Source organism: Podarcis pityusensis (genome assembly GCF_964106645.2).
Source record: "Podarcis pityusensis genome assembly, chromosome: 4".
Classification (NCBI taxonomy): Eukaryota; Metazoa; Chordata; class Lepidosauria; order Squamata; family Lacertidae; genus Podarcis; species Podarcis pityusensis.
Window position 1 is genome coordinate 38436667 of NC_138027.1, and position 13832 is coordinate 38450498.

At 40.7% G+C, this 13832-nt stretch overlaps 1 protein-coding gene across 3 annotated transcripts in view; it reads left to right on the plus strand.

Moving 5' to 3' along the window:
• LOC308475592 (TPA-induced transmembrane protein) overlaps window positions 1-10796 on the plus strand; it is a 37068-nt gene extending 26272 nt beyond the window's left edge. For all 3 annotated transcript variants that reach the window (XM_081002723.1, XM_081002724.1, XM_081002722.1), the window contains 4 exons: window positions 3994-4329; window positions 4667-4984; window positions 6433-6584; window positions 7529-10796. In XM_081002723.1, the coding sequence (XP_080858849.1) occupies window positions 3994-4329; window positions 4667-4984; window positions 6433-6584; window positions 7529-7633 (911 nt within the window). In that variant the 3' untranslated portion in view covers window positions 7634-10796. The remainder of the gene's footprint in view (window positions 1-3993; window positions 4330-4666; window positions 4985-6432; window positions 6585-7528) is intronic.
• Window positions 10797-13832: the final 3036 nt, after the last annotated feature.

Here is a 13832-nt window from a genome sequence, read left to right on the forward strand (position 1 = left end):
GTGACATCTTGGGTCTGTAGAACCAGCTGAGCATTGGAGTCCATAGAAGTTCAGGGTAAAACATGATTAAATTCAGTGCAATAAACAGTATTTGGTCTTACTAGTCTTTTGGTGTCTGGCCTACGAGGAGCTTATGCTGTTGTAGGAACATAGGAAGCTCCCTTATACAGAGTCAGAACATTAGTCTATATAGCTCAGTACTGTCTACACTGGAAGCTGCTCTTCAGGCAAGGTTTTCTTCCAGCCCTACCTGGAAATGTTGGAGTTGAACCTGAGACCTTCTGCATACAAAGCAGGTGCTCTACCTGAGATATGGCCCTTCCCTGGTAGAATCTCACACTAACTTGGGCGCATAAAGGCTAAGAAAGTGCAAGGCTAATTGGCTGGGCATCTGTCCCCACAATTAAATATGTGAGCACTCATGGTGAAAGGATCCAAGCAGGGGTAGCCAACACGGTGCCCTCCAGATGCTGCTGAACTACAGTTCCCATCACCCCTGGCCATTGGCCATGCAAGCTGCGGTTGATGGGTGCTGGAGTCCAAGAACATCGAGAGAGTATCACCTGGCTATCCTTGGGCTAAAGTCTTGAGCCAATGCATTGCCTGAGGATAGCATTAAAAGATTTTAGTTGGTATTTTAAAAAATGATTTTTAGATGTCCTTTATTCTTTTTGAAGGTTTTAAATAGGTTTTTTATTTTTAATTATCCTGTTTGTTGTTTGCTGCCTTGTGCTCTTTTGGGAAGATAAACAGACTAGAAATTTGACTCCTTTACCATTTCACCCCTCTGTCTCTCCTTCTTGGTTACAGACAGTGGGGAAGTCAGGTAAGCAGCACTGCCCTGCTGCCTATTGGAGAAGAGGTGAAAGAAATAGGTGCATATAGGCACATGTGGCGGCCTTGCCTGAGAGCACAAAATTTGGGGGGGGGGGAAAGAAGATTTAGAGAAATAAGTGTTGTCATGGGTCAAAGAGTTGTAGTGTGCTCAGTGGTTTTATTTACTGTCTTAAGTGTGAGGAATCTCAGACCCAAAGGCTGATTATGGCACTCCAGGCCTCTCTATTTGGTACTTAAGTCTCTCTCTCTAGGCCATGCCCTTTTTGAGTGCTTTTGCCTGGCTAGAATGTGTCCCACATTCAAAACAGGGACAATAATATTCAGGAATGCAAAGCTTCCTTTAGCTTTAATATGGAAATGTTTCTCTTCTCACTATCCAAAGCCCTGAGATATGAAAATATCAGAGACTCTTTTGAAATGGAAAAAGATAAGACCGATTAATTTAATTTGTTTATAGTTAAAATGGGCCGGTGTGGGTGTGGGTGTGTGTTCAATTACCATCAAAATGTAGCTGTTATGAAAGCAAGTTCCCCGGGGAGTATCCAAAGCAGAAGTAGCTATATTTCTGAATACACAGTGCAGAACTGATCAGTGGACAGTGGACTACAGAGGCAAGATGTACTCTGTGTTTCGGCTCACCTTCGTATTCTGCATGATGGTGCTATCTGGTGAGTACTGCAGCATGGCAAGCTAGTTTAATTCAGGCCCTGGGATGTCAGTGCCTGGGGTGGCAGGGCAACTGTTGGTCCCATTAGGTCTGATGCTACCATCCCCTTTTACATTTTTTGGTCAGGACTCCAAGTGAAAACTTGTGGTTTTGCTGCTATATGGCAGCTGTCCATTGCTCCTGGAGGTATTTTAAGGTAATATAGCGGTTGCTGCAACAGCAGCTGTTTTCAAAGTGCAGCTAGCCCATCTCCACTGCTGCTCATTAGCTTATGCAGGGAGTGGCTGCAGGAATGGGTGGTGGTGCTCAGCCCAGAAACATCAGCTGAAGTGCCTGCAGCAGCCACTGCTGTCTTTGTTTGTTGAGAGTAGTGCAGTGCAGTGCGGCGGAAGGTAGCTCAGACCTGGTTTTACCCTTACTGTATGCTGTTTTTATTTACAGATGAATGCACATACAGTGGTACCTCTAGTTACAGATGCTTCAGGTTAAAGATGCTTCAGGTTACAGACTCTACTAACCCAGAAATAGTACCTCGGTTTAAGAACTTTGCTTCAGGGTGAGAACAGAAATTGCGCAGTAGCGGTGCGGCAGCAGCGGGAAGCCCCATTAGCTAAAGTGGTACCTCAGGTTAAGAACAGTTTCAGGTTAAGAACGGACCACCAGAACGAATTAAGTTCTTTACCCGAGGTACCACTGTACTGTAGTTTAATTACTGTATTTGCAAAATCCCGGTGAAAATGCCACTGATTCTCTAGCACAGCTGTTCCTAAACCTTCCCCCACTTGAAAATGGCTGTGAGTCTTGGAAGACCATTTAATTATATTTCTGCCTTTTGTAGCCATTGCAACACCACATCGTTTTTTGTTGTATTTTTATTCATTCTATTATTTCTCATGTATTGTACTTTTATTATATAACAATTTGAATTCCATTGAGTTCCACTTGTAATCTAATAAAACACAACAGAAGAAATAGAAGAAGCATTAAAAATTACAACTGAAAATCCATATGGATATTTAATGTGATGGATGTGCCATCTCTCATCTTCAACCGCAAATCCATAGACACACCACAGACAACCTGATCGAAGCCCATGGACCACTGGTGCTCCAAAGACTACCATTTGACATGTAACAAAAATGTAATATAAATGTAGTGAACTAGACCCTGTAGTGAATGAAAATTATCTGTGCCACGGAGCAACAGGGCTGAGCCCTGCCACCTACTTTTTATTCAAGGTTCAAATCTGGAACATAGTAGAACATATGGGACAAGGCATCTCACATTTCAGATCCTGCACTGAGAAGGTGGTTGGACTGCTTTATTCATTCATTCATTCATTCAGGAAAATGTATGAATTGCTAAATACAAAAGGTAAATATCATAAATGGTGTACAGAAAATGATTATAAAATAATGATCAATAAAGACTCAGATGAAATCAGAAACATTTTTAAAACAAGTCTACATAACAGACTATATGTCTGGGCTAGAGGTGAACTCTAGGGACTTATGCATCATCTCTGTGTCATTCAGGTGGGCCCTGAATGCTGCTCTCTTCACAGTTGCCTTCAACTATTCTGACCATAGGTGGTGTCTCCAGAGCAGCTTATCACTTATCATATGATACATCTATTCTTTTGTTATTGTACCTGTTCTGTCACTCTTATACATGTTGTTTGCTGAGAGTGTGGCTTTAAAAAGAAGCTTGACATAGTTCGAAGTCACTTCCAGTTCTTTGATTCTCTGATTTAATGAAACAAGTACCCCTGAGCAGGTGAAGTGTGCATTTCTTACATCAGTGATTATGGAGAAATATTTCCAGATCAGAGAATGTTACTTCAACACAGTCTTGAGTTTCCACATGACTATCAGGAAGGTGGGAAGTTTGCAGTGTGTTGCTAAAGCTGATGATAGGGGCTTTCTTTGTTATTTTTTAGGGATGGAAGAGTTCACATTTAAGTTCCAGTTCACATTAAAAGCTGAACCTGCTATATTTGCCCTTACCAAAACAGGACATGAACAGCAACAGAAATCAGTTTAATTTTGCAGTGCAGTTTTGCAGTCAAGTAGTGTGTACAAAAATGCATATACTAGGGTATAGTGAAATGCATATATTAGTGAAAGGAAGATATAAAAATGCATTCGGGGAAATTATTTTGCAAAAATTGGTGTATTAGGCAAAATCTGCATAGAAACAGGTACATTATGTGAACTTTGCACGGAAATGTAGATGCTATTCTTGAGGACTATAAAAAAACAGAGGTGGAAATTTGGAGAACTGAGCTTAAGATAGGAGAAATGAGAATCCGAGATTGCCGAATTTGACCATCCCTATTTATGAAAATACTGTAGGCGTCTGGTTGGCCATTGTGAGAACAGGATGTTGTGAGAACAGATGGACCTTTGGTCTGATCCAGCAGAATTTTTTTATGTTCTAAGCGTTTGTTGAGCTCCTAAGAATTTAAGCAGTCTTGGCTTCTTTTGCAGGTGCAACACAGGTGATTCACGAGCGGTTTCGGAACATCACAGCAGGAGAAAATGTCACTTTGCAATGTCGTCTGGCCAAAAAGCACGACGTTGTTCAGATCACCTGGCAGCAGGAGCAGGGGGAACAAGAGACCAACATGGCTACTTACAGTGAGGCTGGTGGCACTACAATACTGAGTAAATTCAAAAGAAATGTCCACATGTCCCAAAGTGGACTGATGGTTTCTGCTATCACCTTCCATGCTGTTACACTCAAGGATGAAGGCTGTTACAAGTGCATCTTCAATGTATTTCCCATAGGACCCATCACAGGCAGGACATGTCTCAAGGTCTATGGTAAGAGTCATATGATCTTAGAGGAAGCCTCCGATCTTACTGGAAGGCCAACAATGCCATATTATTTCTTTTCAGCAAGCACATTTGTACTTGAAAGGGCAACGTTTCCTACATCAACCCTTCCCATGCTCTCAGATCAGCAGAGGGGGCTCTCTCTTTTTTACATCCAATGGCAATGACAGATACAGCCTTCCCTTGGTGGTGCCTTGTACTTATGAGTATACCAAGACCTCTTGACATTTCAGCACCAAGTGAAAGATGTACCTGCTTTCTCAGGCTTCTTAGTTTTTAATTAGCAGTTACAAAGACATTTTAACTAGCTTCTTTTGTTTTAAAGCTCTAACACAACCCCAAGTGATGGTGAGGGGTGTATTGGATCCAGGCAATTTTGAAGAAGAAGTGGTGGAGATAAGCTGCTCAGCAACAGGGAGACCAGCTCCAGAGATCACCTGGAAGGTCACCAAACCTCTTCTGGTGGAGCCAAAGCAGTATGTCACCCAGCACCTAAACCAGACAGTGACTGTTGTCAGCAATTTTTCTTATGTCTTCCGCAAAGATGTCTGGGACAACACAATAAGCTGTGTTGTTCATCATCCATCTTTAAACACTGAACAAGAGGTGACTTTACCTGGGATTATACCTGGGATTATACATGGTGAGTTTGAATTTAGATGATTCTGGGTTTAATTTACTTACTCTTTTTTTTTAAAAGCTGATTGCATAGAACATTAAAAAAGAAGAAGACAACTTGATTGCAGGGTGTGCCCATCACCTCTAGTCTTTTAGCCACTTTTCTTCAGGGTGCTTGAAATTTTGTGGCTCGTTGTGATCCGCATTGTTGGGCACAGGTTTCCCCATGAGTGGAGGGTCCTGCTTTTGGCCAAATCAGTAGTTCTATAACATTACTTTTACTTGGCACTCCCAATATTTTTTAGCACTCTGTAGAATATGCATCTTCTAAATGCACCACCAATGCCACAATCTGAACAAAACATGGATTTTTTTGGAGGTGGGGTATACGAAAGAGATTTTGAAGACCATACTACACTTTTGGAATAGCTAAAAATGAGACATTGTTTTCTGGTCGGTTGAAAGAAAGGCAGCTTCACAAATCATTATCTTACATGTGTTAAAATCCAGGCAGAAGATGGGGAGTGTTGACTGTGGTTCTGGCTGTGTTGTTTATATAATGTGATGAATCTTTCCATGATAAAATACATACAGTGATACCTCAGGTTACATACGCTTCAGGTTACATACGCTTCAGGATACAGACTCTGCTAACCCAGAAATAGTGCTTCAGGTTAAGAACAGTTTCAGGTTAAGAACAGACCTCCAGAATGAATTAAGTACTTAACCTGAGGTACCACTGTACGTTTATAAAGAAATGACATGTTAGGAAACAAGATAGTACTTATGCCATGGCACTTCCTCAGATACTGTGCATATGCCAGTGGTAGCAACAACAACAACAACAACAACAACAACAACAACAACAACAACTTGTATGACCAGCATCCACACCTGCCTACAGCACAGATGTTATAGTGCTGCCAAAATGCACACCTTTCATGACACACAGTGTAGATCTTGGGGATCAGTTAAAGAAATGGAGGGACAAATCTATCAGTTTCAGTTTCTCTCAGTTTCTCATTTTCCCAGTCTGAGATACATTTTTCTACATCAGTTTTTAAGTCCTCGTGACATTTCAACAGCATTTTAGTGCTAATGTCTCATAATGTACACATGTCTGTCTGCACATTTGCATGATATACACATTTTACAAGGCAGGTTCCCTTAAATAATGTGTTTTAGTATGCTATTTTCACTTATGTATGCATTTTTATGCGCACATTTCCCCAACATATGTACCTTTGCACATGCTACTTGGCTGGAGAACGACATTGCAAAATTCAGATAAGTGTAATTTTTGAAGGATGGCTGTGTTTGGGTTCATGTATTGTTTTTAAACTACTAAGTGAATTGAAATTCCTCCCTATTGGTATACATCTGCTGAGCTTATTATGTATAGACATAAAGCCATTTTCCACTACTTTTTCTGGTGCTGTTTCAGTAGCAATTCTTATTTATTTATTTTTGCAGTTCAAAATGAAGATCTGCTGCCCGGAACTTCTGCCACTATTGCCATTTGCATTTTGGTGGCCATCTTTTCCCTTGGTCTATTGCTCTTTTTTATCTGGTACCGCTGGAGGAGGCTACACCCAGCCAATGAGAAGCAAGACCTTCTATGCATGGTAAATATATTGATTGATTGATTGATTGATTGGTTGGTTGCTTGACTGAGTCAGAAAGAAAGAAAGAAAGAAAGAAAGAAAGAAAGAAAGAAAGAATTTGACAAAGTTGTACAAAAAAGTTTTTTTGAAGAAATTATCCACAAGACTTAAGATTTCAGGCTTCTAGACAGCCAGAAAACTGAATTTCAAAAACAAGATTCAAAAGTTGAATTTGAATTCTAAAATATTGCTGCATTTTGTTTTTTGTTTGTTTTGTTTAAAAAACCTCCAAACTTCTTAATGCCTTCTTAAGTAGCAAAAGTTTACCATCCAGCCTCTTTTATGTTCTAGATATTGAGGCAATTGATTTTGCTGTCCTACAGAGCATCCTTAGGTGGCAACCATCATAAAGTTCACTAGTAACTTGGCACCTCGGAATGTTTGTAATGCTTCAACATTCTGTAGAATTGACAGAGAAGGAAGAGAAAAATTGGTACAAGCTTTACAGCAGGAATGGTTCATAAACTTTCCAGCCTAAGCTGCAATACTAGAAGGTGCCCTTTCTCCATTCTGTGTACAGAAGTCTACTGGACTAGCAGTTGAATCTGATTTCAGAACTGGTGGTGGAACAGCAGACTAGCTTAGGGGATGATGGGTAGACCATGTAGTACATGCAACTCCAATAAAGGGGACCATTGAAGCAGGCCACCAGTTCTTACCAGCACCTGCTCTCTGAGGTCCTCTGCGTAACAGTAGGGATGGCCCTGCTGCAAAAACTAAACTCCTTTGCATCTTTAGAAGTCATCATACTTGCCAATGGTTTGAAGCCAATATATATGGTCAATGTGAGAAGATATTTCCCTGCTGCAGTTTCTGAAGAGAACACATTTACATGCAAAAGTCAGCGTTCTTGAACTGCCCATCTAGTTCACCATCTTTAAAGTAAAATCTGTCTCTGTTGATAGGTTCTTTCTGTATGTCCTGGATGCACGACGGGTGCAAGCTATTCCTATACTCAGGAACAAGTTGTAGTGGAACCATTTCCTGAAGAAAGCCCTCTGAACAGATGAAATATATTTTGGACAAACAACACCAGACTTTTTAGAATGTGAACTCAGAATGTTTCTGTGTGAACAGAGAATTGCCTGCTGGATTCTATATTATGTTCATATAAAATCTTCAGTAGGATCTTCAGGAATTAAGCTACGTTGCGCAATATTGTGATTATTTATTTGAAAAATCTGTTTATATAGACTAGAATAATAAAAACAGAACATATTTATTTGCTACATATTTTATGCATTGTGGCCACTGGAATTCTGAAACTGTGAACTCCGAGGGCCAGTTTGCTGTTGTGACACTTAAAAATACATTGGAAATTCAAATGAAAAATGACTCAGTCCATCTGATAAAAGTGAGACAGACATGACTGGCTTGAAGATAAAGTTCTGATTCTGTTGCTGGGTTAAGGCAGGTGACATGTATGGAAAACACATATCAAAATACTTCAAGACCATTAAGGGAAAAAGGAAACTCGTTGAACCTCTTTACATCATGAGTATATATGTGAGGCAGTCACAATAAAACATCTCACTAAATATTGAGAAAGCTTGGGTGTATATGTTATATTGGTGAATCATAATAAGAAAAAAAAAATAGATGACTCTCATTCACCCCGACCTTTGCTAGTGATCAGGGCTGCTCCCTATTTTCTGGTATCTAAACCTGGTAGAACGCTTCTGGTTTGCCTTTTGGAAAGATGTTAGGATGCTTTAAAAAATACACCAAAGGGTGGTTCTAAGCTGGAGTTGACCTTAAAAGCTCTAAACCATTTGAGACCAGCCACTTTCTCCCATGTATACCTACCTGAGTCTTGACATCCTCTTCAGAGGTGCTTCTTCAGATGCTTCTGGCAAGTGAAATGAGGCTGGTGACTACCGGGAAGAAGATGCTCTTGGTGGTAGCAGCCGGTTGTGGAATATTGTAGAACTGTAGAGTTGGAAGAGATGTAGGGTCATCTAGTCCAACCCCCTGTGATGTAGGAATTTCAGCTGGCTGTTATAATTAAACAACATGAGGAATCACAGTTCTCATAAAGGTGTCTCAGAGGGTGGCCTCCGAATGAGATTGTTATAATGGTTGCTGTTTTATTTAATTTATTTGTCAGTGGTTTATATGAGAAAAAGTCTCAAAGCAACTTTCTAAAAACTTTTAGAATCCCTAGTTTTAATGGTGTTAGCAATGTCCCAGTAAGCCAGAGGAGTGAGAGTTAATCATAAAAGGAAAAGGAGACAAAATCATTATTAGCCTAAGCTTCCCCGTGACAGGGTGAGCTCCCGTTGCTCGGTCCCGGCTCCTGCCAACCTAGCAGTTCAAAAGCACGTCAAAGTGCAAGTAGATAAATAGGTACCACTCCAGCGGGAAGGTAAACGGCGTTTCTGTGCGCTGCTCTGGTTCGCCAGAAGCGGCTTAGTCATGCCGGCCACATGACCCGGAAGCTGTCTGCGGACAAATGCCGGCTCCCTAACGGTCAGGGGTCCCTTTACCTTTACCTTAATATCTCCAGGTGGGGGCAACAGCTCATTCATAAAAGAAAAGGAAAAATGCCATTGGGGAAAAGTGGTGTCATCATTCAACATACCTTTTCACAGGATAGTCTTGTGAGGGGACCTCAAACTCCCAATTCTTGCAATGTTCTTTTTTGTCAGACCCCATGCATAAAACTGTGGCTCCTATTTAACTGAAGTCATTGGCTATATAATATTTTATTATGCAGTCACATCATATTCCATTCTACACAAATAATGCCAAGAAGAGGGTTGTATTTTCTTGGGCTTGAGTTTAGTTGTCATTTTTAGCTAAATGACTCATTGTTGGATGGGAAGAGTGTCTGATGCCATCTGGTGGTGCTTCTGCGATCAACGGCAATGCAAGCTGAAGTCACTTCTGAGCTTCTTAGAGAAACACCACAGACTTCACCTCTTGCATTTTTGGTCTTCCTCCCTCCTCCACTATTTACATTCCCCCCCCCCAATACTTATAAATGTGTGTGAACTGAGCACGCCTTATGCCTCTGGAGAAGGTGGCGGTGGTGTGGTTTTGTCAGTGAAAATTCATGCAGCAATATTCATGCACCACCACCTTCTCCAGAGGCATAAGTCATCTGCCTTTAAGGTGCTATACTTTGTGTGCTTGCTGAAGCATATACAATGCAGAGTCCTTTGAACAGACATATCTGCCAATGTGCAAGGGCACAGTGTAGGGGGGGGCAGTGGAGCAGTGGTCCAGGGTGCATATTTTTGAGGGGGTGCAATGCAGGCGCCCCTGGTGCAGTGTTCCTCTCCCAGTGTCAGTGGAACCAATAGAGAGGTTACCAATGGACTATATTGTCTAAATTTGTTCATGCAATAGTGATAGACTTTTATTTTCTGCAAATCTATTACATATTCTCTGTTCAAGAATTGCTACGCTTCTATTATCGCATGATTACAGGATTGGGACTATTGAAAGGCTTGTTTGCCTCTGTGATATTGATTGATTACCTTCCGTATTTTGTTCATACAATATTGATTTATTTTATTATTTGTATCTCCATCATATATTTCTGTTTAAGAATTGTGAAATAATACAGGTTATATATATTTTGTTAGAACATTATTAGCCTCAAAATATATAATGAGTTTAAAAAAAAGTTCAGATACACCTTTCCAAAGAGACCTGAAGCATTTATATTAGGAATGATTGGAGTGGAAATACCAAAAATAGATCAAAAACTGTTTATGTATGCTACAACGGCAGCAAGAATTTTACGAGCCCAAAAATGGAAACAGCAGGAGCTACCAACAATAGAAGAATGGCAGGCGAAAGTAATGGAGTATGCGGAAACGGCAAAGCTGACCGGACACATCTGGAACCAGAGTGAGCAAGCGTTCCAGAACGAATGGACTAAATTTATATTATACTTAGAGACTCACTCTACACATATAAAGACACTAGCAGGACTGAGATAGTGCTCACTTCATGAGAAGAATCAACATTCTATTTCAGACAAGTAACGTTAAATATAGGATGGAGATGTTATGAATGTGCAAAATAAAATGTAACAAAAGGTAACCAGAAAAAGGATGGAGGGAAGACGAAAGCTCGGCAGAGCAAATGATATAATGGTTGTTATGTTATGGTATTATATAATTGTTAAAAGTTGAAAATTAATAAAAAATATATACACAAGAACATTATGTTCGTGTTGCCTGTTATTGCTTAAATAACAATATTGCTTAGGAGAGGCAGGACTGAGATGTGGAGATATGCTTCAGAGGTCCAGACTATGGAGAGCTCCAAAAAATTAATAATTATAATTTGGATTATAATTTGGTCTTCTTTATTTTAGTTTTTTATTTTAATTGGATTATGATTGGATATATTAATTGGATGTTTTTTTATTGGAAAATTAATAAAAGTGATTTTTTTTAAAAAAAATAACAATACAGTGGTACCTCTGGATACGAACAGGATCCATTCCAGAACCCTGTTCGCATCCTGAAGAGACCGCAACCCGCCCCCGTGCGCGATTCGCCGCTTCCGTGCATGACATCATTTTGGCCGTCTGCGCATGCGCAAGTGGTGAAACCTGGAAGTAACATGTTCTGTTACTTCCGGGTCACTGCGGAGCGCAACCCGAAAGCACTCAACCTGAAGCAACTTCAACCCGAGGTATGACTGTATTGCTTAATACTGTCTGTTTTTGCAACACAGGGGATTTCCTTTGTTAGATACCTCTCCCAGAGTCAGCGGAACCAACAGAGAGGAGCACCGTGTCAGGCCATGCTGGGGGCACGCTGTGGGTGTGCCTCATTCATGCCTGCCAAGTACTGTGTTGAGTGGCCAGGCTCCTCCTGTGTGGGTGGGCAGTCAACACAATGTGGCTCTTCTTGTGTGGGGGTCGCTCTGGCGGTGTCAGCGGTGAGGGCTGGGGGGCTGGGGTGAGATCCTCCACCCTCCACCCTTTGTGACCCATTCCCTGGCACACACACATGCTCCCCCCAGCACGCTTGCCCGCCCCGGGTGCTGGGAGCTCATGGTACGCGGCTGCCTATGTGTGAACACCAGGATGGGGTTGAGCCGTTATACCATGATGGAATGGAAAGGGAAATAAGTGTAGACCCACTCTTGACCTTCACATGGTTACAATGGCTTGGAAGACAGGACCTCAAGAGGGCCAAAGAAACAGCCTGCACACGAAAACATATTTGGGTTAAGCATATTGTCTGTTTCTTCAGGACACAGCCGTTTCAATAATCTATGTAAGAGCCTAAACTGTTTTAAAAGAAATTGAACAAAGTTGGTGCTAGAAGACCAGTATATTATATCGCCTATTAAGGCCTTCAGACAATGCCGTTACTCTTCCAAAGTCACTAGAGTGGCACTAGCTGTTTAATGAGAACTAATTCAGTGCAATTGTGTTTTGTTTACTGCTGTTTCTGCCAATTTCGTCCGAGGCCTTATCTGATCTCAGAACTGGGTGCCCCTTTAAGATCTATGAACTGAATACCTCTTAAAATAGTCTGTTACCTCTTGACTTTTTCATTGTTAAACAGGCAGGCAGAAAACAATGCTCTATACAAGAGTATCCTTTTCAAAAACCTGCTTTCCCCTTTATATCAGTTTCATGAATCTGTGACAATAAAGAAGATGGCTCTTGTACAAATTCAGCAGGAACGCTTAAAAAGCTGACTGGTTTGACTGCTAAGCTTTTTCCTTAACACTGGAACAAAAATTATAGATTCATTTCATTGCTTAAGGAAACAGATGTGCTTAATTTTTGTTTATTTTCAAAACGGGGTAGTGCAAATTCATCCAGTAATTAAGAAAGAAAGAAAGAAAGAAAGAAAGAAAGAAAGAAAGAAAGAATATATATATTCCTCTGGAGCTGTTAAAGAGAAGACACCATCATTTTGATGACGTAATTATGGCTGCTGATAACAATAACAGTAATTTGGAACTGTTAAAGAAGAGGCCATATTATTATAATAATTTATTGGGGGGGATTCAAGGCAACTTACATGTTACAGTAATATATATTTTAAAAAACCAAAAGAAGTAGTAATTAACATATAAAAAGTAATCAGGACCCTTCCCAAAGGGCACCTGGTGGTAGAGGAGAGAGTTCAGTTATAGAATTAAAGAGTTGGAAGGGACCACAAGAATCATCTAGTCCAACCACCTTCAATGCAAGACTATTTTGCCCAAATCTTTGCCCAAAGATTAAGAGTCTCATGCTCTACCAACTGAGCTACAGTCTTTACAGAATCTTTTTAATTTGTCAACTTCTCAACCCAAGCCTTTCAAAGCTGAACAGATTTATTGGGGAAGTGAGATCCCAGAAATGTCTTTCTTTTTCTTTTTTTGTTAAACATGATAGCGTCCTATTCCTCATTTGGCATCTCTTGAGATTTGCTATACACAAGAGCCCAAAAAATGAGCAGTTGAGAGATTCAGAAGCAAAAATAATACTATGATAATAGTTGGAATAATTTTTTGCATTTTATTTTTTTACGTTTTTCTTAATTTTTGACATTAACATAACAATAACAAAGAAATAAACAAGGGAAGAGACCAAGGCTGGGCAATACATTTTTGCACCTGAGTCAAACCAGAAAATGGCTGAGTTTGGTTTGAACCAGGGGTCAATTTCTCTTGCAAAACCTATTTCCAAACTGTGAAAAGTGTGGAATGAATGGATGAGAGAAATATTTTGTGAACAATTCAGAAATGAAGATGGGATCAGTGCCCGATTTAGGGTATCATAGGATGATTTCACCGCAAGGGGCACTAAGCCGAGGGCACACAAAATTATAATAAATAAAAAAGGAATTATTGTGTAAATAATAAATATTTAAGTGGAGGACACCAAATTTTGTCCTTGCCATAGGAAATGTCCAGGGGTTTGGGGGGTATTTATTGGGGGGGGTGGCTCAGGTGTGGGCAGCTTGGGTGCAGGCTGCTCTGCATGCCATGGCTGCTGCCAGCCTGAGCCAGCAAAAGAGGCCTGCATGAGAGCCAGTGTGGTGTAGTGGTTAAGAGCGATAGACTCACAATCTGGGGAACCGGGTTCGCGACTCCACTCCTCCACATGCAGCTGCTGGGTGACCTTGGGCTAGTCACGCTTCTTTGAAGTCTCTCAGCCCCACTCACCTCACAGAGTGTTTGTTGTGGGGGAGGAAGGGAAACAAGAATGTTAGCCACTTTGAGACTCCTTCGGGTAGTGAT